The sequence below is a fragment of the Antechinus flavipes genome, chromosome 2 (genome assembly GCF_016432865.1).
Source record: "Antechinus flavipes isolate AdamAnt ecotype Samford, QLD, Australia chromosome 2, AdamAnt_v2, whole genome shotgun sequence".
Classification (NCBI taxonomy): domain Eukaryota; kingdom Metazoa; phylum Chordata; class Mammalia; order Dasyuromorphia; family Dasyuridae; genus Antechinus; species Antechinus flavipes.
Genome location: NC_067399.1, coordinates 543,184,130 through 543,210,489, shown reverse-complemented (window position 1 = coordinate 543,210,489; position 26,360 = coordinate 543,184,130). Strand labels below are relative to the sequence as shown.

Sequence of the window (26,360 nt, the reverse complement as noted above, 5' to 3'; positions counted from 1 at the left end):
AGTCTTTTAAAAATGTAAGTGTACATTCAGAAAGTCCTGGAAAAAGTTAGGAGATGTAAATAATGGCCCTGGCTCTGTCACTATTTGACACTGGGTAGGATAACTCTCTGGTTTCAATTTTCTTTAAGAAATTAACATACTGAACTAAATGAAGGGTGGTGGTTTTTTCAGAGCTGGTATTTTATGATCCTATGATTCAATTTCAATATAATTTGATATGTTAATTAGCAAGACTAGATACTGGTAAAACTGTGAAGCTGACCATATTTGTGCTTAGTTATTTCCCACTTTTGGAGGTAACTTTCATTCCTTTTGAATAGTTGGTCATTCTCCATCAGCCTATTCCTTCTCTTGTGTTCAGGAAGAAAAGTCTGTGCCGAATTCATTCACACACAAATATTCAATTTATTATGAATTTCAGATGGATTTGTACCTTAGATCAGAAGTTGAGATCAATATAAGAACTAAATGTCTAAAAGCAGAATTTCAGAAATGGTGCTGGTGGGAGGGGATGAGAACCGGGAAGAAGGGAAGATGGGGAGGAGGAACATGGAAGGTGCATACCACTTTCCCGGCATCCTTCAAATAATAGTATAAAATTTTTAATGCCATCCTACAAAGGCCAACTTTGTCAACATAAGCAGAACCAATCATGACGAACAAATATTTACTTAAAAATCACTAGATACAGCACAATATATAACTCCATTAAACGCCCCCCTCCCAAAATGTAGAATGATTTTTATAATGAAATATATCAACATTAGAGCAAATAAATTCAACCATAGTTCATTAAGGTCAAAAGTTCCAATGACCATTTAAAATCTTCTAAACTATCTTTTATTTTTGGCATATGCTTAATAGGTTCAAAATAACCTAAACCCTTTTCAACAAGTCCTGCAACACACTGAATATTTACCTTGCCATTTGATTCTTGTTCCCACCATTCTTCAGAACTAGATAAGCTAGACTGTAATATATTCAGTGTATCTTGGGAAACACGCCACACACACACTAACCCATTCTGACAACCACTAAAAGAAAAGATAGATCATACAAAAACAATATATATCAATGTATAAGTGGATATTTAACAACCATACTATTTATGATATAAAACCAACAACATTTTTTTCAATATTTTCACATGGTATGTGTAATATATTATCTGTATATAGCATACATGTGTATTATGTATTTTGGTATGTGCATTTTGGGGGTCAAGTATTTGGGAACTCTGGTCCTGTGATTTCATTGATATATGGAACTTCTAGTAATGCAGAATGCAGAATGGTAGCTATTCTACAACTTATATTAGAAAGCTGTCTGGAATACTGAGAAGTTGTGGGATTCATTTCAAGGTTCTCCAGCCAAATGCATTAGAAATATATCACTTGAATCAGATCTAATTCCAAGGATGACTCTATATCCACTATCATATTATGCTTTCTATGTAGTATATATTCCACATAAGTACTTCTTCACTTCTCTACAATACACTTAAACACCTTATTGTTTCCATGCTACATACACATTTCATTAAATGAATTTTTAAAAATTCAAAAAGAATGTTAACATACGTAGCAATCAATAATTGTAACTTGGGTCCTTTCCCTGGAAGATTGCACCAGGCAATGCCATTCACGATAGATGAATGTGAAAGTGAGTGTAAACATCTCCAACAACCTGCCATGGGTCCCCAAAGCTTCACATTTTCTTCTTTGGCACATGTCATAAGAACATGACCAGTTGGATCCCACTTCATAGAAACAAGAGTGTCCTTAAAAACAGAAAGAAAAAAAGGAAATTTAAGAAAACATCTCTTTTCATAGTGCCTTTTAATCATTAAATGGATTAATATTTCACAAGTTTTTGCATTCAAAATAGAAAGAGTACATAATGAGTAAGTCTTGCTTTTAAATGAAGATAACTTTTATGTTTGTTGCTTAATTACTTTGGAATCAATACCATATTAATAAGTGTTTTCACCTGTCTGCACAGATTCTACCAAATTATTAAATTTCAATTAATGGCTTGGAGATTTTGAAGAACTATATACTATTTTAAAATGTCTGTCTATCCAAACAAAATGCACATAAAAAATTTTAAGATATCATCACTTTAGTCTCAAATTAAGAAGAGCTAGTGATCTGAAAAAAATGTTTATACCTTGTGTGCATCAACCAGAATAATTCCTCCTTTTTCAAACGGTTCCTTCATTCCTAACAACACTTTACCATCAAAATATCCCACTGCAAAAGGTCTATCTTCACTGAACCAGGCAATGCAGGTAACAGATACTAGAGAATAGAACAAATAAAGTAGATTAATTGATCATAATTTAATAGAAACGAATAATACAAATAATTACTTAAATCACTGAATGAATAATACAGGTAATCTCTCCAGTCTTTTGAAAGCATTTAGACTAAATGGTGATCAAAGATGAGAATTAAGCTACTACCCTATTTTCCCCCACATTCAATCCTGTTACTTTTAAAGTACTATTTGTAAGTAATAAAAATAATCACATTCGGGGATTTCATTCTATTTTGGATTTTTCTAGAAAACAGTGACAATCCTAACAAGTACCTTCCACTTTTGCTCTCCCTCTGTCCTGCTCTTTCATCCGTGTTATATTCCAAAAGGAGAACCAAATAATTTAAGTCAATAGTATCTAGCAGGGGAGACCAAGAAGTTAGTGCAAGGGGTCCACAAATCCACCTGTGTCCCAAACACTCTGATGCTAATTTTTATTTAGCTCCAAAGAAATATTCAGTTTGATATAATAAGCAAATCTATTTCTGTAAACTAAATATGTGAAGCTCCTGTTGTTACTGATTAAATACTACCTTTTCAAAAGTCCTACTGGATAGTAACTGATTCATTATGTATTTTTTCATTCAACCAAATGAATATATAATTACTATTATGTAGGGAATCCCAAATATTTCTTATTAAAAAACAAATCCTCACATTTGAAAAAGATGACAAGAAGTAACCCAAGTCATAAACAAAACATACAATATTTTTATAGTTTTATCTGTTTTCTATTTGCCCAAAGTACTCTACTTGACGCATTTGGTCATCACATGTCTATTAGATGATCTTAAAATAAAATCTAAGAGCAAATGGTTTTATATAAACCTCTAATACCTCGTGACCAGTTGGTGGGTAATGGAATTTCCATAAAATAGTGGAAATGACTAGCTTTCCACTATCCCTTTTGAAGGGTCAAATAAAGCCCTGGAATGGGAGTCAGGATCTTTGGATCCAAAGTTCTGGCTATTCAGTCTCCCTCAATGTCAGTTTCCTAATCTTCACAGGAACTAAAAATAGTGATACTAGCCACCTCAAAAGGCTGTTGGGAAAAAAAGTGATTAATAAAACACAAAGCACTATATAAATGTGATCTATTATTTGTTTGCAAATAATGAATTCTAAAGGGAAAGCAGAGAATACCTTTGACTCTATACCTCTGGCTACTTTTCTAGATATGCACACCCTTCAGATAGATGAGTCCTGGACTCTATTTCAATTCTAAAGTCATTCACATGAAATATCATTAACATTTATGTTATATTGCTATTCTCCCTCTTTTTGATAAAAATTTCTTTTTAAGTAGTAACCAATTCAAATGAAACATCAACTTGATCTAGAGAAAAATTCATTTTGAAGGCAGTAGTACTCTCTCACCATCCTTTCGATAACAATGCTCCAACTCCTTTCGATGCATGGTTGACACATCTATAACTTCAATTAATCCAAGAGATCCATCCATACGGCCTACTAATAATAATTCTGGAGAATCTGATGACCAAGTTGATGGACACTCTTCTGGCCAAGCCAGAGCAGATACCCAATGTGGTTGAGTATCTATTAAGGCTTTTCCTCCTAAAAGAAAAAAATATTAACTAGTACTACTTATTTCTTAAATAGTTTAAAACCACAGCCCACTAAAATTTGAAAGCAATCAAATCTTACAGAATTAAATTTTATCATGATTCTTATGTTACATAACATTTTAGAGGCTTAAATTATATTCAACATATTTTGACCACTGGGTCCCTTTCCAACTTTGAAATTGTATGAATCCATAGAGAATACTAACATGATGAAAATGATGCTTTCAAAAAGAGAGAATATCTGTAAATATGTATACAAATGCACACACATCTGCATATATAGAATATATATAAGGCATTTTTACTCCTGTTAAGAGGAAATACACTGAAATTTAATAAATCTGTGAGTTGGTTGGTGGGTACTTCCTTTACTAATAGAAATCATAATCTTTTCTATCATTTTATAAATAATTTGATACATCATTGTGGCAGAAGAATTTATCACTTAGTGTCTAGCCTTCTGGTGGGGAATAAACTTTTGCAAACCTAGCTAGGATTTAGGACAGTAGACTGTTACTGAGTTTCTATTTAAAGGTTTCTGAGTTTGGTAGAAAACCACCAGAGTTATGCACCGTGTTGGGATAACCAGATCCTTCTGGATCTGAAATTCACCATGATACTAACAAGAAGGGACCAAAGGAGGGGTTTAGTGGATACTATAACACAATATATATAATTGTATAAATAATAAATATAACACAAAATACTGAGTTTTCTATACTAACGTCTATACTAAAAAGAACTCCAATGCAAACTAACAGACTATTAAATGCCAATGATGTCCCAGAAATAGTGCTGTGCTCTAGTAATACAAAGACAAAAATAAAATAATTTCTCCCTTATAATCTACTGAGGATAGATCCCTTCCACAGATATGTCACAATGTAAGGTAATTTGAGCATACCAGCAATTGGGAGAAATCAAGGCTTTTCAGATTAGGGGTCACCTACCACAAAACATGCAAAACTGACTAATCTCATCTACATTGAGGTAGATTCAATTTAACAAATATTTATAAAGCAATTATTAAATTATGTGCAATTATAAACAAATTCTCTTTATTCTCTCCTAAAAACCTGCAACAAAAATAGAATTCTCAGTTTGATGTGAATTACTTTGATTAATCAAAACTATCAGGCTGGCAATTGTATAAAATGATTTATTTTATTTGTAGGTAACTGAATATATATAGGCTATTCAAAAGCTTTTACCTCAAGGTATAAATTTTTACTTTTTCTGCTTGTTTATTTGTTTTTAAAGGGCATCAATATTTGGACTAACAAAGAGAAATGAAAGGTATACATAAATTGACTTTAACATTTAAATTGTATAACGGCTCCACATTCACAGTCTATTAGGATTTAAAGAATTCTATTTCTATAGAAAAAGCATCCGTTTCAAAAATAATTATATATACAACTTACCATTAACTTGCCAAATATTCACCATCTTTTCTAAAGCACCAGCTAGATATTTGCCACTGATACTCCAAGAGACAGGTGAGAAGCTTGGATCACTAGGTGATCCTAGGCTTTCCTCTGATTCACTTTCCCTAGAACATAAAAGGCAATATGTACATGTCAGTGGTGTTATCTGGTCTTTAGTTCTATTCCTAATAAAAATAATTTTAACCCCCTCAAACAATATGTGTTTATATCTATTTAATCATGAAGGCATAAGTTACAAGGACAGAAAGTTTATCTGAGTTTTACACTCTTGTATATCTAACATGTAAGAAATTTTTAAGTCTAAACAAACAGTGATATTACCATTCAAGAGAAAGCACTACTTAGTATAAGGGTTCTCAATATGGGATCTATGGACGTTTTTTAAAAATATTTTAATAAGTGTCTTTTAATATAATTGGTTTTCTTTGCAATCCAATCTATTTTATTTTATACACTTAAAAATATTCTGGGAAGGAGTTTTCTTAGGATTTCACTTACACCAAAATAGTCCATGGCACAACCAGATTAAGAATTCTGGTTTAATGGATAGCATTCTAGCCTGAAGTCAGTTCTTCTGACGCATACTAGTTGGGGATTTATGAATAAAACCCTTAACTTCTAAGCAACATATGTCTCTTCAGGATGCTACATTAAACTTCTGATCTTCATCTGTAAAGGGAGTATTTACACTGATGAAATACTAAATTTAGATTATCCTTCCCCTCTCCTGCCATAATATTCAATATCCTTTTACATAAGGAAAACAATTCACTAAACAATAGTGTACTAATTTTTGAAAGACTTTGTACATGAGATCCAGAGTTCTTATGTCCCATTTACTAACTCCCCTAAGGAACTCACATTCTATCTCTGTCAACTGTTAAAGATAGATACAGAATACCCCATTCTACTTTGACTTTGTGAATCACTGACTATATGAGAAATAGCAGATAGGGATTGGTCCCTGGAGTTGGGAAAAGCTAGGCTCAAATTCTATTTCCAACACTCACTGACCAGGTGACCAAAAACAAATTCCTCATCTTTTCATCCCCTAGCCTAAAGGTATCAAACTCATGCAGAACTCCCTTGTGCTTTCAGGATCGGAACTGATAAAAAAGAAGTCTCTTCACCAGGAGTTCTCTATATTAACGAAATCACAGGTCTGGTTCCCCCACTCTGTATGTATATATGTATGTACGTATGTGTATATATAGAAACTAAAGAACAGAATTAAAATAGTTGCAAATCTTAAACTGTCAATGAAAAATTGTGAACCAATGAAATATTTCAAGTATGATGTATTAAACAGTTGAACATTTTGCCAGAATGACAAGTTTAGCTTAACCACAAATATATTCAAATTCATTGTCTTTTTAAAACAATTTATGTTTCTTGATTACTTTAGTGAAAATTAAAGACATTTCTTACTGGACATATAGTATATTTTTGCTGAATACATGCAAAAAACATTTTACTGCACCTTGTTTTCTTTTTTACTTAATTAAAAGAAGCAAAATAATATTTACACGGGTAATTGAATTTTTTGTATGTATATTAAGTATTTTAAAGTTGAATGTTTATGTTTAAACTCACAATCTGTTGAATACACAAGTCTGTTGTAGTGAATATTGTTTCTTGGTAACATTCCAAACCCTTATGGTGCCATCATTGCCACTGGTTGCTAGAAGTCCTTTTTTATTACACCAAACACATGTCATTACCTAAAGAAGTTGGAAAAACATGAGTCCAAACTCATTTGAAATAAGGGGAGAGGGGAAGAAGTCCCATGGCATTGCCAAAAAAACTTTACCACTTCTGCATTCTCATTTCTTCCTAAATATTTTATAAATCATGTTTGTGGTTATTTGTAGTATAAGTTAGCATATTACAATTGTCAAACACTGATGAATATTTTGATCTTGTGAGGAATGTTTAAAGATTGGCTTGAAAATTAATAAGCTTCATTAAACATTAAAATTCTAAAAAATAATATTTTGAAATTCTATAAAACAAACAAAATGGAAAGAGATTTTAAAAAGCCTTTAGTAATTAATCTTAAATAAGGGAGGGGGACAGTCAGTTTTCACTTTTCATAATATTTTCTAGGAGGTCAAAAGTTAGGGAGGAAGAGTAAGGTTATTTATTTTGTGAGTATTTTACTTGGGAGACTTCAATTCAAAGCTCATTTCTTCTAAGTATCACCACATCTACAGAGACCAATCAAAATCAAGAAGTGGCAATTATCTAAGAAATCTAAGTAATTCAGAATTTTTAAATAGAAAGACTATGCAATATTTAAATACTGAGTTTTATGAGTCAGGAATTAGCTACATATTTTAGAAACATTTTCAGACTCATAGGGGACACTCAAACCCTATCACTAATAAATCACAAAAGTCAGCATGCTACAAGGAAAATAGTATGAAATCTGCAGTTAAGAGAATCTCCTATTTACTACTGACTGTGTATCATGTCACTTAGCCACTCTAGGCTCAGTTTCCTCATTTGCAAAATAAGAAAGGTGGATTAGAATATCTCTAAGGTCTTTTCTAGTTCTAACTTTATGAGTCATGACAATACATACCCTATTCTGATGAGCCTCCAACTTTATAAAGAAGCATTTCCTCAGATCTCCTCCAATGTCAGCCAATGTCTGAGGACTAGTTTGGTTGTCTCGATCATGTGCAGCAAGTGTCCGTACAAGCTGCTGAGCAGCCCACTGCCTGTGTTGTGAGGACAACCTTGAAGAGAGGCAGCAAGCTGCCAATGCATTAGCCAGCTCCAGAGGGCCTACAGCAGAAGGATCATAGGAAGGATGGGCATACAATTGGGCAATTAAACCTGCTTAAACAAAACAGTGAAATGATGCCCAGATGAGAGGTGGTAGTACTGAATAAACAAAAGTGGTATAACCCACAACTTCCCAGAAAAAATTCTTACAAAAGATAATTTTACTAAAATATCCAAAAGTACAATGTTAATTTTGAACCAAATACAATAAGGAAAATGGAATCATTAAATTTCCACACTTCCATATAAAATATACTTAAGTCTTTACCCAGAGAAAAGTATAGTTTGAGGTCATCAGAAATCCTACAGTAGAATTGGAAGCAGTATCTAATAAGCTGGGCTTTAGCTTTTGCCGCTCCAAAATGATCCCATTGACTTACTGAATAACTGGCAAGTCAGGCTGTAAGAACACATTTTTCTTGTTCAAAAAATATTACTAATACCTAGATCTGAAAATGGATTAGGATAACTAATAAGATAAGATGTATGGTATGAAGAATTCTTAAAGTATTTCCAAATTTTACATTAGGCCAATTAAATACTAAGAGGAAAATACTTTACTTTTCTAAATACAATAATGTAGAAAAAAATTGTAGACCTCAAATTACCTTCAGCAATAAATTAAGACTTAATTTAAAAGAATGGCTTTATCTTCTAATTTTAGTTGTACAAACATAAATATATATACTAAAATATTTGTTTTATGCATCCTCCTACCTTCCCCCTCCCAAATTCCTAAGTTATATAATATAAAATATGCAAAAATACAGAAAAACTATACAAAAATACAAATACAATGAAATAGGACAAAAAATGTAGAAAAAATTACAGATTTTATGATAAATTAGGATGATTGAACAATATATAAAATCTACCTTTCTTTTCAATTTCTGCTTTATCATAGTTAGGCCTCAATTTAGCTCCTTTGTCTGCCAATAATGCCACAAGGGCTTGAGTTACTACAAAGTTAGGAGAAGTCACAAGCTTGTTTTCTTCAGCAATTCCTCGGAGAAAGCTGGGCAGAAACTTGAGCTGAATTGGATCATCAACTGTAGTTAAATTAACACCTGTTGCAGCAGAAATCAAGTTCTAAGGAGACAATCAAGACAACATTTTTCAAATTTTTTTTACAGATCAGGACAAAAGATAATTTGCAATGATTTTCAAAAGCAATGCTGGGATAGGGATAAAAAGAGCAAGAAGGAGGGACTGGGAGTAAGGAGGTGAGAAACAAATAGATTAGCATGAAGAAATCCATCTACCTGTGTACACAACTGTACCAACAGTTTTGCAGCACTAGGAGTATTGGATGCTAGGCAGCCCACAGCTGTGCTTAAATAGGCTAGACATGATATTGGCTTGTTGCTCTTGCTGTGAACTCCTCGAGAACGTTCTGAGGAAGAAGCCATAGAGGAAGGACTTGTAGAGAGCCCAGCTCTCCCTGCTGCAGCTAAGCACATTAATCGAACCAGAGTTCGGATATCTGTTAAACCCAAGGACTCAAGGCCAGCAGCAAGACTACAACTGGAACCACTGTTTAAAAAAAAAAGAAAAAGAAAAAGAAAAATACTTTAGAGGAAAAAGAAGCTAGATTTATAAGAAATAACTTAAAAATCTGTATAACATGCATTATAGGTACCAATAAAAGATAAGCTGCATTGGCATGTTGTCATTAGCACAAGACATGAATTTGTTGTCATCTTTTTTTATTTGATCTTCAGTATAATTACTCGATTTCTTGACTTATAAGTATCTCTGTTATTTTTAACTCTCTTTCCCTGCCCACTAGTTTGTCAATATAGCATGTCAATAAGGGCTACTACATGAACCATATTAACTTAAATCTTTGAGTTGCCTCAACCAGTAAAATATTCAGTCAAAGAACCTGCATGACATATTTGCCCAATAAAATGATTTCACTAAATTAAAAACAGTGCATATATGTGTCTATTTCAGTGAAATTTAGAGTTAGTCTATTTATGTACCTTGACTGTAAGAACTGTAATAGTACTAGATGGATTTACAGGTAAATCATTAATTTAAATGTTATATCTATTACTAGGATGGCTATATTCCATAATTTTTAAACTTTTAATTTATACCTATGAATTCAAACTTTACCAAACTACTATATTCCAATGAAGATCCACAGTTAAAGTTAAATTGTATAACTGGATCCAGAAACTGACACTCACCTGACAGAAAGCAGTGAAAGTGCCCTCATGACCATTGTTCGTGCAAGAAGGACTTGAGCTGCTGCAGTTACTCTTCTTAAAGCCATTACACGATCATGTGGATTTGCTAGAGCAGCAGCTTGTTCTCCTAATGTGATTCTACCTGAAGAACTTTTTTCTACAGAGCCATGGCAACCTATAGAATACAAAACTCTGATTTACTTCAGAATCAGCAAGCAAGAGAAATATCTTGGCTTTTCCCTATTATACTAGAGTCAGATGCTATAATTAAAGTACATTTTGATCTACCAATTCAGGCCTGATTTTTATACAAGGGAAAAATAGCAATATTTATTTATTCATTAGACAAACCTTTAAGAACCTATTATATATATGCCAGGCACTTTATTAAATGTAGAGGATAAAGAGCTCATAATGAAACAGGGCCCACTCTCACAGAGCTCACATGCTATTAAAGAGAAATAACACTACAAAGATAGATAATTTTTAAAAAAATTATACAAAGTAATTTCTGAGGGGAGAGAAAATTAGTAACTAAAGGTTTCAAGAAAGACCTTTTTTAGGAGGTTGCAATTGAACTGAATCTTGAAACAAGTCAAAGATGAGGAAGCATTTTATAATAGGCACAAGAAAAAACCAATGCTAGTCAAAATCCATTTTTGCTCTTAGCTCTTGAAATTACTGATATTTAATGCAACCTGAAAAAGACCAACTAGAAGGTCTTAGTACACTCTAATACCTAGTTTTTCTTTAAAATGGTATTTATACGGGGCAGCTAGGTGACACAGTAGAGAGTACCAGCCCTGAATTCAGGGAGGACTGAGTTCAAATCTGATCTCAGACATTTAACACTGCCTAGTTGGGTGACCCTGGGTAAGTCACTTAACTCCAACTGCCTCAGCAAAAACAAACAAACAAACAAACAAACAAATAAATAAATAAATGGTGTTTATTCTAGTTTGTTTGGTTTTTTTATGTTTATTTTCAGTAACTTTTCTTTTGTCCACATTTCCAGGATGTCCAACACCCAATCAGAAATGGGAAAGACAATATAATAATTGTTTCATTTCCATCTTCAATTGCCCTAGGGGAAAAAAATCAAATTTTTGTACACTAAAATGTTGCTAAATTAGGTAAGTTCGCTATTGGGCCACTGACTTTTTAGGAAAAACAAACAAAAAAATTATTGTTATTATATTGTAATCCTCTAAGCATCTGTTTATCCAAGAAAGAAGTATCAGCACCAGTAGTACTCTTAGCCTACATATTTAAATTTACCTATTTGCATTAGAGTTTCTTCCATACTGTTGGTGGCAGTGACCATTGCCACAGATGCACCAAGTGGATCACTATCAGGGAACTGAACTGGCTCTGGCACAATACGGCGATCATTTAAACCTAATGGTCCAGCAAGCAATTCAAATTCTTCTTCACCAGTAAGTTTGTCATCCTCATCAACATCTAACATGTCCCAGTCTTCTGTAATTTAAGTGAATAATAAATGAGGGAAGGATGTACATGAAACATAATGTTGGCATGTAGGTAATGTGATGTAATAGTTGACAGATCCAGATTTTCAAAACTATATTCACTAAAAGAAATGCTACCAAAATGAACAAGAATGGAGCTATTTATTGCATGGTGATATAATCTTAATAATACATTGCTTTGAAGCCAAGGGAAATGTAATGAGATTAATTACATGAACACAAATATAATTAAACCAATGACAAAGAAATCACACAGTCCAGAGCTAATTTTTTTTTAAATAGAAGAATTATTGATATGGGGCACAAATAGCCTATCCACTGCATAGACCTGGTACTAGTGAGGAACATGTTGTTCCACAAAAGTAAACTTTCCAAATAACTGTTTCTCTCTTCAAATTTTTAGCAAGGAATGAAATGCCTTGCACTGGATTTACAAAGCCATTTTAACTTTATAAAATGACTTCTGTACACTAAAATGTTGCTGACTAGGGTAGATTTAGTAATAGGCCTCTGACTTGTTAGAAAAAAACTAATAAATAATAGTTATGTTTCACATTGATTACAACAGCTACAATACATCACAAACTATATATATATATATATATGCATATACACATACATATATTTAAAATATTTTACACACCCACACAGAAATTTAACCCACTCTTCATGACCGTCTCCCTTTTTACCCCTTTAGCATAATGAACAAATACTGTTTGATATTGGATATAGACAGACTAAGACTGCTGTGACTGCTTGTCACTTCCTCTTCAAGGGCTTCAGGTGCCTCTTCTACAATAGGAAAATATTAGAAGAGATGATGTCTGAGTCTCTTTCATATCTAAATCCTATGACAAGTCACTATAGTCATTGTGCTACGTTACCACACTTTCAGGTATTCTTGGTATTTTAAAAGTAGATATCCCTTTGTTAAATATACACAGATTTCTGAGTTTATGCTTTTACTTTTTTCTGTCTCTTTCCTATTAATCTATAAAACATTACTTTCTCTGATGTCCATCTTCAAAAGCAATCAGCTAGTCATTTTCTATAATCTAAATGGGCTATGAAATCAGATAACCTGATGTAGAACTAAGACTAAGTTAACAAAAATAAGTTCTGAATAAAGATTTAGAGGTTCTCTCACAAATTGTAGAACTAAGACTAAGTTAACAAAAATAAGTTCTGAATAAAGATTTAGAGGTTCTCTCACAAATAAAATGTATATATGATTTAATAAATAAATTCTGTGATTTTTACTATACTCATTCCAGGTCCATCACTCCATCTTACTGCACTACCTTTCAAAAATTATTCATATGATGATAAAAATGATTCTATTTCACTTTTGTACTAAATACCTATCAGAAATTCCATGTTTCACACTGATTATAATAGCTACAATACACACATGGTATATATACTTACATACATACACATACATATGTATTTAAAATATTTCTCTCTCACACACACACACACACACACACACAGGGTTAGCAAAGAAATAACTCATTCCATGTACTTGATAAATGCTCTTCACTTGGACAAAAATCAGTAACAATGATAATTTAACAGAATTGAGATTCATCTTTCATTTCAATAGATTTTTCCCCAATATACTACATTTTACTTTGTTAGGTAAATTTTAAATATAAATGCACATTAAAAAAATGGAAATCTTAATAACTCAAGAAAAGTTTTCAGTGTTTTATACTATAAACTATGAATTACTAATGAAATGGAGAGCTCTCAAAACAACTACCTTCATAAACGCTGTCCTGCTTGCCAATTAAATCTGGAGCCTGTCCCTTGTACCTGTACCAAAAATAAAAAATATTTTATTTTTTTTTAAAACACAGCTAATAATCAGAAATGTAAGTTAAATCACTAAAATATTTTAAGGAATGATTCAAAACTCTGCAAAATAGGAAAATTAATTTCACCCTCTATTTCCAATATAATAAAAAAAATCAAAACTTTTAGAGTATATAAGCACATATGTGAATACAAAACTAAATTCACCAAAAATTTTTATAAAGGCTTCTGTGTAACCATTAACTACAATTTAAACAAATATTAACTTAGAAACTTTCATTTGCACCGAGATGATGCATGACCCTGAAGTTCATAGGTGAACCTATGTTCAAATCTGGCCTCAGAATACTTAATACTTCCTGGCTGTGTGACCTTGGACAAGTCATTTAACAAAGAAGGAAAGAAGGAAAGAAAGAAGGAAGGAAGGAAGGAAAGAGAGATAAAGTGTGTGAGTGAGGGAGAGAGTTTAAGGGAGAGAAGAAGGGAAGGAGAGAAGAAAGGAAGGGGGGAAGATAACATCCAATAAATTATTTTATTTACCAATGAAATTGATGATATGCTCCAAAGGATAAGTATTTGTCAAAAAATGTGAACAATTAATTTTAACAAATTAGAAATCAAATTATATAAAATTACTCATAAAAGTGATAAAAATAAACAACTTGGGATTTCAGCTCACACTTAGCAAAAAGGCAAAGATAACAAAAAGATAAGAATAGTCAATGCTGTAGAGACATTGGAAACAAACTAATAAAGCATTGCAAAATTACTCCAAAGGGATCAGTGACAAAAATAAAGGTTATTCATATCAAAATATTTGCAGCATTTTTTGTGATAGTAAAAATCTAGAAAAAAAAAGTAAATGACAATAGAAAGAAGCTAAATAAATTGTGGTACATGAAAATAATGGAATATTATTATGCTGTAGGAAAAATACGACAGAGCAATACAGAGACAGAGAAGAACAAAATACAGAGAAGCATGGGAAAAAAACTACATAAACTGATGCAAAATAAAACCAGAAAAACAATATACTTGACATGTAAAATTACACTGAGAGGATGAACAGGAAAATAATCTAACCTGAACATTGTGAAATTAATGATTAATTTCTTTGGTCTGAAGAAGATTTATGCAAAGATATCTCCCAATAGCTTAATAGCAAAGTTTAGGGATCACAGATGCAGAGCAATAAATGCATTGAATTTCAAGCTTTTTGGAGTGTTTTTTAGTTTTGGGGAACTTTAGTTTTAAACAGGTGGCTCTCTGGGAAGGAATTCAAAGGAATATAGCAGAAAATGAAGATGATATAAAAAATTATCAATGAAATTTTATTTTTCAAAAAGATGAAGTACTGCTCTAGATTAGTAACCAGAGAATGCAATCAAAACAACTCTTGATTACAATAAATAAATGGTAAAGATAACAATAAAAATTAGTTATAATTAGAGCTGTGACCTGGTCCAACTTTTCTGGAAACAAACAGGAATAAATCCTACTAAAAGAACTAAAATTATCCGTATCTTTTGCTCCCAAGCTAGACATAGATACACCCCAAAAGGTCGAAGACACAAAAAAAGGTTTTATGTGTGGTAATAAGGAATCATTGTAGCTGCCCAATGATTAGAGAACTAGTCAATAAAGTGACATATAAATGTAAGGAAACAGCACTGCATTGTAAGAAACTATAAATATAAAGAATTCAGAGAAGCATTAAAGAAGATATAAATACTTAGTGATATAAGGGAACCAGGAAAACAATGTACACAGCAACAACAATATAAAAGTAAAGTGATTATAATGAATGATTATAATGACCCAGAGAAGGGTTCAGAAAATACATTCCCCTCATCTCACTGCAAAGTTGTGGGAACTCGAGTATCAAATATTACATGGACTTTAAGACACAGTTGGTGTGTCAAGTTAATTTTTTCAACTGCTTCACTCTCCTCTAAAAAATTTTTATGAGCAAATGACATCACATGGAAGAGAAAGTTCAGGAAAGGATGTACTTAGAAATGTAATGTAAAAACAAAAAGATTAACAATTAAAATAAAATATTTTTTAAAAAGCAGAAGAGTGACAATCCTCTAAAATTTTTCAATAAACTGACAAATTAAATTAAATTAAACATTGCCACTTAGGGCAACTTATTCCACCCAAAACCAAGTCTGTATAAATAAAATCATTTAAATAAAAGCTATAAAACTAATTTTCATTTTTATCAACTATGTGATCTTAAAGTCATCTTAAATGGTTAGTTAAAAAATTGTAATTTGTACTGATGTCAGCAAACGATCTAAGCACTCCTCAAGTCAGGGCTTCTCAGCAATTGAATCTCAAAGTCTAAGGCTCATTAGATTCCATGGAATTCATACACTGTTAATAAACTATCAGAAATTAAAAAAAAAAAAGATAAGGAAAACATGCTTTCTCTTCAAAGACCTACTAGAAGTATACAAAGAATATCCTTGCTATTTTTCCTGATATATGTTTTTTTTTCCTTTTTTTTTTTTTTAAATTTAAGCTTTTTATTTTCAAAACACATGCATGGATAATTTTTCAACATTAACCCTTGCATAACCTTATGTTCCAATTTCTCCCCCTCCCCTCACTTCCTCTCTTAGATGGCAAGTAATTCAATATATGTTAAATACGGTAAAATATATTTTAAATCTAATATATGCATACATATTTATACAATTATCTTTCTGCATAAGAAAAATCAAATCAAAAATGAAAAAAATTGAAAAGGAAAATAAAATGCAAGCAAACAACAGTAAAAAGAGTGAAAATGCTATGGTGTGATCCACACTCAGTTCCCACAATTCTCTGTGTGTAGTTGGCTGTCTTAATCACAAGGTCATTGGAACTGGACTTTTCTATATGTATATGTGTGTGTGTGTATGTATGTATGTATATGTATGTTATGTATATATATGTATATATATACATATATATACATACATACACACACACATTTTTAATTTTTTTATTATTATACCTTTTTATTTACAAAACATATGCATGGGTAATTTTTTAACATTGACCCTTGCAAGACCTTTTACCCTCCCCTTCCCCTCACCCTCCCTTCCCTAGATAGCAGGTAGTCCAATACATGCTGAATATGTTAAAGTATGTTAAATCCAATATATGTATATATATTTATACAATTATCTTGCTGCACAAGAAAAACTGGATCTAAAAAGGAAGAAAAAAACCTGAGAAGGAAAATAAAAATGCAAGCGAACAATAACAAAAAGAGCTCCGGATATATTTGGGAAAAAAAAAAAATTCATACCTTTCAGAAGTTGATGTTTTAGATTTAGTCTTCAGAGCCAAATATTTCTCTCTGCAGCTGCCACACAAGAGGTAATATGGATTTCCACTTCCACATTCACCACCAAACCATCCATCGACATAAGAGCCATTACTCCGATACCCCTGCCTATTAGCACTGCGGCCACAACCAGGATGGTTTCTTTTCATATGTTGATTGAAGCTGACAACACTGGATTCACACAACTCACATACCACCACTTCTTCTCTGTCTTCAGACTCGCAAACATGCTGTGTAAAATTATTTTGAAACTAAATTATTTCTATTTTGTGCTGTGATATTTGATGCTATAATTATAACATAAAATGTAGTATATTAAAAGTACATAATTTTAACAAACTGTCCAGTACACAGAGCTTGAAAATTCATTATCACTCAAAAGAGATCAGTCTAGTTAGTAATCAACAAAGCAAGGAAAAGAAAAATGCACATCGCAATATAATATAGTAGAACAAAAACCAGATCTGAAAACCAAGAGACCTATATTCAAATCCTGGCTATCTGAATCACGTGGCCTTGGACAAGAGACATTTATTTCTCTGGCTCTCATTTTCTTAAGTTCTAAAATGATAAGGCTGAACAAAATCAGCTCTAAATCTAAGCTAAGCTTTAATAGATAGTCAGTACAATGAATTGACTTTCATAAATGCAAAAATGTACACTTTACAATTTGCAGATGATGCTAAGCTAAGAGATATTTAACAAAAGAAATGACAGATTTAAGCACTGAAGAGATTGTGATAGATAACAGGATGGAGCTCAATCTAATAAGCTGAAAATTAGCAGATATCTACTTAGAAGTTTTATATTTAAATTTCAAAAATCAATTTCACAAGTACAACATGGCAGAAGCATGGATGGGCAGAAGTTTTTCTAAAAAAATTTCTGGGGATTTTACTGAACCTACAACTTGAACTAATCAAAATGTGACATGGCAGCCAAAGAATTCATGCAAGGTCACATTAAGAAAGAAAAGTTAAGAGAGTTCCAGGGATAGACCCCATGATGGCAGATTGAAGCCAGGAAGATGCTCAAGCTCTACCAATTTCCCTTGAAAACCACATAAAACCAAACCTCTGAATAGAGTCTAATGGAATGAAACTACCCTCTAGCTCAAGAGAGACTAGAAAAACTGGGGTGAAAGAGGTGTCCGGGAAAGTCAGTGAGAGGGTCTTAATAGCAGTGGATCGACAACTGAGACCCTCCATTCTGGCTCAGTAATGGAGCACACCAGAGGGGCAGTCTCCAATCCCAATTCAGAAGGCAAATTCCCAGGCAGCCCAGGAAACAACAAATTGCAGAAAACAATAATTTCATCCAAGAGAATGACTACAATGAAAAAACATATCAAAACCTATGGGATATACAGCCAAAGCAGTTCTTACAGTAGAATAGAGAAAGAGATCAACAATGAATTGGGCACACAACTAAAAAACTTAGCACAAATTAAAACCCACCACTTAAATAATGAGAAATTCTGAAACACAAAGGAGAAATTAATGAAACTGAAACTAAGAAAGCTATTGAACTAATTGATAAAACTAAGAATTTTATTAAAAAAAATAGATAAACCTTTGGTTAATTTGATTAGAAAAAAGAAAAAAATCAAATTACCAGCATCAAAAATAAAAAGGGTAAACTTACTACCAATGTAAAAGTATTAAAGCAATAATTAGGAACTATTTTGCCCAACTGTATGCCAGCAAATCTGACAATCTTATTGAAATGAATGAATATTTACAAAAACATCAATTGCCCAGATTAACAGAAAAAGAAATAAATTACTTGAATAATTACATTTTAGCCCAAGAAATTGAACAAGACATCAATGAACTCAGCTAAAAAACAAATCTCCAGGGCCAGATGGATTTACAAGTGAATTCTACCAAACATTTAAAGAACAATTAATTCCAATACTATGTAAACTATTTGAAAATTAGGCAAAGGAGCCAAATTCCTTCTATGACACAAATATGGTGCTATAAGAAAATTACAGACCAAACTCCCCAATGAATATTGATGCAAAAATTTTAAATAAAATATTACAAGGAGATTACAACAACTTATTAGCAAGATAACACACTATAACCAAGTGAGATTTATATCAAGAATACAGGACTGGTTCAACATCAGTAAAATTATTGGCATAATTGCCATATCAATAACAAAACTAACAAATCAAATGATAATCTCAACAGATGCGGAAAAAGGTTTTGACAAAATATCGCCTCCATTCTTGTTTAAAAAAAAAAAAAAACACCAACACTAGAGAGCATAGGAATAAATGGAGTTTGCCTTAAAATGATAAGCAGCATCTATCTAAAACCACTGGCAAGAATTACTTATAATGAGGACAAGCTAGAAGCATTCCCAATAAGATTAAGGGTGAAACAAAGGTGGCCTAGCAGTATCAGACCTAAAACTATTATAAAGCAGCAGTCATCAAAACAATATGGTACTTGCTAAGAAATAGAGTGGTAGACCAGTGGAATAGGTTAGATAATCACATGACACAATAATCAATGACAAAATCCATAACTCTAGCTTCTGGGATAAGAATTCACTGTTTCACAAAAATTACTAGGAAAACTGGAAAATAATGTCAGATACTCAGCATAGACCTACATATCACAACTTTACCCCTCCCCCCCAAAAAAGGTCAAAATTGGATTTAAGCATAAAGGTTGATACTATAAGCAAATTAAAAGACCAAGGAATAATTTATCATTGGATCTTTGGAGAAGAAAGGAATGTATGGCCAAAGAAGAACTAGAGAATATTATGAAATGCAAAATAGACAACTTTGATTACATTAAATTAAAACATTTTTGATAAAATCAATACAGCCAAGATTAGAAAGGAAGCAGAAGTAGTTTCCTCCTCCCCCTCACCTCCCAACCAATGTTTTGGATTAAGACCTCATTTCTAAAATATATAAGAACTTTGTCAAATTTATAAGAATACAAGTCATTTTCCAATTGATAAATGCTCAAAGGATATGAACAGACAATTTTCAGATGATGAAATTCAGAAGATGCAATCATAAGAAAAAATACTCTAAATCATTGATTAGATAAATGCAAATTAAAAGAACTCTGAGATACCACTTCACAACTGTCAGATTGGCTAAAATGACAGGATAATCCATCTTAAAATAATCCAAACATTCAGGAGAGCAATTTCAAACCATGACCAAAAAGCTATAAAACTGTGCATATCATTTAATCCAGCAGTGCCATTGCTGGGTCTGTATCTCAAAAAGAAAAAAATTATAAAAAAGGGAAAAGGATGCACACGAGCAAAAATGTTTGTAGAAGTTCTTTTTGAGGTGACAAAGAATTGGAAAAATGAGTAGATACTTATCAATAGGAGAACTGCTAAATAAATTAGGATATGAAAATACTAGAATTTTATTTTTCTATAAAAAATGAACAGGCTGATTTTAGAAAGGCCCGGAAAGATTTATATGAACTGAGGCTGAGCAAGATAAGAAGAACCAGGAAAACATTGTACTCAGCAACAGCAAGTTGTGCAATGATAAACTTTGGGAGACTTGGTTCTTTTCTCAGCAGTTCAATGATCCAAGGCAATCCTAATAAACTTTGGAAGGAAAATGTCATCCGCATTCAGAGAGAACTATGGAGACTAAATGTAAATCAACACATATTATATTCACTTTTTTTCTTTTTTTCTTCTGATTTTTTCCCCCCTCATGGTTTTTTCCTTTCGTTCTGATTTTTCTTTCCCAACATAATATATAAGAAAATGTTAAAAAATGAATTTGTTTTTACATGTAAATGAGAAACATTTTTTTAAAGTTGTATCTAGAACTAGAGAGTGAACAGTCCTGTTGTATTCCTTAGAAGATGTCTTGAGATCAGCATTGAAGGGCACTGGATCCTGGGTTGGAGCACCCAAATTAGATTCTGGCTTTGTTACAACCATTCTGTAAAACCTTGGCCAACTACCTTCACTTCTGTGTGATTCAATTTCCTCATCAGTGAAATTTGGAGCTCACACTAAGCTAAGGTTCCTTTTTGCCTTACATCTATGATGCAATAGCCAGTTGTGGTCATGCTGTATGATGAAAAAGTACTGAAGAAGTAGAAATATTTAGCCTGAAGAAGTATAGATAATAATAAAGATGCAAAAACAATCTAAAAGTAATTTGAAAAACTGTCACATAAGCATGAGATACTAAAAAAGAAAATCCCATAACAGTCAGAATTGTCCAAAAGTAGAATAGGCCACTTTAGGAGCCAGTAGATTTCTCGTCATTTAGAGATTTTCAAATATTTAACATTTTCCTCTCATACAATTCTAGACCCAGTTCATTGTTTTTCAGCAGTGCCTATGCATGATAGAGGTATTGGTGGACTAAATCGGAATCACAAAACTTGAGTTGATAGGACTTCAAGGCTACTTTTGTAGTCTTGCCTGTCCCTGATTAAGAATTACCTTTAAATGGAACAAGTAGTTATTCATCCTTTGTCTAAAGTAATGGAAAAATCACTAGGGAGTAAAAGGTTACACTGACTAAATATAATAGTGAATTCCAATAGTTATAGTAACATAAAAACTGTTATTTAGCTCATCTAATCTCCCTAAGATGATTCCTACACATTATAATTTGTCTACAGCAAAATAATTCAAATATTATATTTCATTATGGGCCTACAACTCTTTTTCCTCATTGGTTTGCAGTCATAAAAATAAGCAATGAATTCAAAACATTTTTTTAAGGCAGCGTATCATAAAAGTTAACACTTTAACTTCAGAAATCAGACAATAAGCTGTTATGAATAGGAAGCACAACAAAAATAAGTCAAAGCAGCCCCAGCTGCAATCACACACACCCAGGTAGGCCAATCCAATACCTCTGGGATCCACATTCCCAGAATATCATTATCGCTGGTCAGGTCTTGTCCAAACATTGCCTCCATTGCTTCATCATCTAGATCAATTTCCAGTTCTTCATCCAAGTTAAAGTCATATAATGCCCCAGGGTCTTGCTGTAAAGAAATTCCCTCTCGTCGACTTTGATTTCTATGAGCCTGTACAGAACGGTATAACCCCGCTCAGAACAAAAAAAGAAAAACATTTTACTTGCATACAAAAAATCCTAAACATTTTAGCCGATTTTAATTGCTAACATAGAATAAAATAAGAGATGGAGGCTTAGATTTTTTTACCAGATTGCTGACCACAAGAGTAAGAATTATCTACTCAAAAAATTATGAGTATTATCTCCATGTCCAATAATACTTATCATACAGACTGTGTTCTACACAAAACCTTATATTTTTAAAAATAAGAATTAAAAAAAAACCTGCACTAAGGCCAATATTGGCCTTGAAACCCTTAGATCACACTTTGTTCTTCCTAACTGTTGATATTAAGTCAACATTTGTTAACATCATATTTAAAACATATGCATTGTCTCCTACCTACATGTCAATTCTTTTGGGAGACAGAGGGACAGACTGGTGGAATTATTTAAATGTACCAGAGTAGTACCTTGAGCAAATCTGGGCTTTGATTTTATGATCCATAAAAAAGAGAGTATTAGACTCCATGATCTCTAATATTTCTTCTGGCCCTCAAGTTACAATCTTGGCATAGTGCTTTGTACACAAAGAATATTCAAAAATAAATGACATAAAGGAACTGCAATCTGGAGAAGAAGAGCACTAGACAGGTCAAGGCACTGAGTCTAGATCAGAGTTTTGCTAGTTAGTTACTATCTGTGTGATAAGCTTCATAATAAATAAGATGCCTGGACAAAATAATCTCTAAAGTCCATTCCAATTCTAAATCTATTATTGTATGGAAACAGAAAAATCTGCAATGTAGAATTACCTGCTCTTGCCAACAACGTCCGAGCAGCTAAATCAAATTTGTGTCTCCTTGTTACTGCAGAGCGGCTCCTGGAAGGAGGTCCACTTCCAGAAGCTGCATTATCTGTATGATCCAAATTATCAGTGCTGCAAATTAGTTTCAAAACAAAAGCAGAAATAAAAAAATCACTTAAGCAACAGATATGATTTTGAAAAAACCTCTTTTTCTTGTCTATTTATCTCAAAGGGAATAAAATTCTATAATGTCAAAAATTAATTATTGAAATGTTGTAGGTAGCAAATGATTGTAACTTTTGGTTCATATAATTATTTCATAGAATGCAAGAAAAGAAAAACAATTAAAATGGTTAATCTAAACAAAACTAAATCTGACTGCCAATATCTATAAATTTCTTCAAAATTCAAAGAAATTCAGTTCAGAACAGTTTCTTGTCTAGGAAGCCCATATATTGGTAATAACGGTCTAACTATATTAACGGAGCTTACTAGAGATAGAGACATGCTCTTATTTTGAATTCAGGGCTAACTGACCCCTTTGATCTTTCATCATCTTAGTTCTTTGACCCAAGCAAACCAGAGTAATTAATTTCCCATTTTATCCATTCTCCATTGCTTGCATGCTGTTCTCATGTCCTTAGATATAAAGAAAATGCCCATACTACTTTTTCCCAAATTCTCATTCTCATTTTCATCAGTATCACTCTTCTTCAGGTCCATAGCTACAATTACAAAGCTATCCAATTTGTCCACCACTTAGCACACCCCACATGACCTTTGGAAATCTTGCCACTGTTCACAAGTCCTCAACTTCCTTGAACTTTTTAACAAAGATTCTTCCCCTTTTTCATCACTGTAAAAGCCCACATCGATGACATGTCTCTTTCTAACCTTCTCCAATGAAGTTTATTCCTCTCAACAAGAGAGGGGAAATTACTATATTCCGTCCTCCCTTTTCATGGCCATTTCTAGATCATTCTTCTCCAATCATCTCTCAAAATAGCTTTTCTTCTGTTCACAGAATAACAGATGTAGAACTTGCAAGGGATCTTAAAAGTCCTACCTCCTCCATGTTACTGATTAAAAAAATGAAGCACAGAGGGATTAAGTGATGTGCCCAGGACCATACAACCCATTACGTTTCAGAGGCAGAATCTGAAACCTGATCATCTTGATTCCACATCCTGCTCTCCATACTGCCTCTTCTCTTTTGTCTGTGCTATGTCCCCAGATGATAGCTCTCCAGGTTTCATGGGATTGTCACATCTATTTTCATGGATATAAATGACTGACAAATCTATACATCTGGGATTGACCTCTCTCTTCACCTCCTGTCTTGCATGACTAATAGCCCAGTGGAGATCTTTACCTGTAGGCATCTCAAATTCAAAACCCCACCTCATTTCTAATTGAAATATTCACCCATTTTGTCAATGAAATCACCATTTCCTTAGTCACCCAAGTTCAAATTTGATGCCATACTACACTGTTCCCTCTCCTTCACCTCCTATACTCAACTTATCTTTCCCACCTCTGCAACATCACGTTTGTGTACTCATCTCTCTACTGACACAGCTTCAATATTGGTTCAAAGCCCTTATTATCCTTTGTTTGGATAAGTCATCTTACACTTAGGTGTCAAATTGATATACCTAAACATAGATATGATAATGTTACTGTCACATAATATTTACTCAAAAATCTTCTGGGACTTCCAAATGCCTCCTAGGATAAAATACAAAGTCCTCAGCAGGTCATTTAAAACTTTTGAAATCTGGTTTCTACCAACTCTGTGGTCTTCTTGAATGATTTCTCCTTTATGCATTCTCTTCATTCTATATCTTATACATGACATTCCATTTCCCACTTCTGCCTCTGAAAAACCTACCTACATTTCTGGAATGACATTACCACTTTTGTCATGTAGAAGACCTCTCTTCTTTCAAAGCAGAGCTCAGAAATCCCCTTCTACATTAAACCTTTTCTAATATTCCAAGTTGGCTAATGTTCTCTCTCTCTCGGAATGATTTTCTACGCTAAAAAAATATTTTTTGGGGAGGGAAAGGGGGCAAAACAGGTTTTTGTATAGCTCATATTCTCAGTAGAATATAAATGTCTTCAAAATAAGGTCCATTTTCATTTTCTACTTTTTTTTTCAATTCCCAGGATCTAGTCTGGTACCTCACCCTTAGAAAGAACTTGTTAAATGTTTGGTGACTTGAATATTCTATCTTATTCTCTATTTGTGGTGCCATCATTCACCTTGTATCCTCTCTATCCCTATAATCAAGTTTATCCCAAACACTTTCTCTTTCAGTCTTTCATATTAAATCCAATTCCCATTAATTCTATTTTTACAACATACCATAAAGTCTTTCCTTCCACTATGTTTCTGATGCTACTGGCTTTATACACATCTGTATTGCTACCCAATTTGCTTCTAATAATACCTTAACAGCTATTCTTGATTCTACACTCCTGTACAGCTTTGGTTGTGTCACTTTTATCCCCAAAAATCTTCCCTGGCTGGCTATAATTTACCAAAGTTCAGTTCCTTAGTGTATTACACAAGCTCCCCCATATTATGCTATCATCCTACTTTCATGCTTTATACCTGTTATACTTCAGCTAACTTATTGGTGTTTACACAGAATATGTCCAAATGGTTCTGCCTCTCATGTTCTTATGCCTACAGATTCTTCCCTCCTCCTTAGGTGTAGACTACTCAATGCCCAACTCAAATGACCCCTCCTTCATGAAGCCTTCTAAATTCTACTTGTCAGTAATGCCCTTCTCCCTATCAATCATGATAAGATCTTTAAAAAAAAAAAACAAAAACAAAAGAAAACAGTGTAACTTTTATAATATACATTCTAGAATCTGTTTTTTTTTGCCTAGACTTGTAGGCAAAAATAGAAACTATAATCACTAAGTTTTATACCTTGTTTGTACCAACACCATGGTGCTTTGACAGCCACCATTTTGTATTTAAATGAAATGAATACCAAGACAAAGAATTTAACAACCTGAGATGTTTGGCTATATGGCAAATTTAAAAATAACAAGGGTATGACTGATTTTAGACACACAGAGACTCTCTCTCACTCTCAAAAAAGCTTATATTCTTTAGTTCTAAGCAAAATTAATGACTAAGTTTTAAAGTACTACCTAAGGCATTGAGAGATTGACTTGTTCAAAGTCATGCAATCAGGGCACAACTTACCCCACAGGTTCAAATTGTCTCTAAAGTAAATTCCCTAAAAAGTTCAACATTAAGTATTATTATTTCTAGTTGTAAACTCCACAAGAACAGAGACCATGGTCTATTTTACCTTTGTACCTCTTAGAATGCTACCAAATGCCATAACAGTACTGGGGTTTTTAATAAAAAGTTGTTAAATAAAGTATCTGGGTTTTGCTGCTGTTGTTGTTTTTTCAAAATAAGTCAAAGCAAATTTAGAACCATTTTTGAAATTTACCACTACTGCAACATAAAATTGAAAAATTAAAATCAGCATT

At 32.8% G+C, this 26,360-nt stretch overlaps 1 protein-coding gene across 1 annotated transcript in view; it reads right to left on the bottom strand.

Annotated features, from left to right (window-relative positions):
* Nucleotides 1-26,360, bottom strand: part of HERC1 (HECT and RLD domain containing E3 ubiquitin protein ligase family member 1) — a 187,947-nt gene that overhangs the window by 35,043 nt on the left and 126,544 nt on the right. The window contains exons 43-57 of the mRNA XM_051980891.1: nucleotides 22,846-22,970; nucleotides 21,843-22,063; nucleotides 16,948-17,216; nucleotides 13,594-13,646; nucleotides 11,617-11,817; nucleotides 10,339-10,513; nucleotides 9,406-9,676; nucleotides 9,019-9,232; nucleotides 7,938-8,143; nucleotides 6,947-7,074; nucleotides 5,330-5,457; nucleotides 3,697-3,894; nucleotides 2,170-2,300; nucleotides 1,581-1,780; nucleotides 920-1,034 (exon numbers count right to left, since the gene is read on the bottom strand). Coding sequence (XP_051836851.1) covers nucleotides 920-1,034; nucleotides 1,581-1,780; nucleotides 2,170-2,300; nucleotides 3,697-3,894; nucleotides 5,330-5,457; nucleotides 6,947-7,074; nucleotides 7,938-8,143; nucleotides 9,019-9,232; nucleotides 9,406-9,676; nucleotides 10,339-10,513; nucleotides 11,617-11,817; nucleotides 13,594-13,646; nucleotides 16,948-17,216; nucleotides 21,843-22,063; nucleotides 22,846-22,970 — 2,635 coding nt within the window. The remainder of the gene's footprint in view (nucleotides 1-919; nucleotides 1,035-1,580; nucleotides 1,781-2,169; nucleotides 2,301-3,696; nucleotides 3,895-5,329; nucleotides 5,458-6,946; nucleotides 7,075-7,937; nucleotides 8,144-9,018; nucleotides 9,233-9,405; nucleotides 9,677-10,338; nucleotides 10,514-11,616; nucleotides 11,818-13,593; nucleotides 13,647-16,947; nucleotides 17,217-21,842; nucleotides 22,064-22,845; nucleotides 22,971-26,360) is intronic.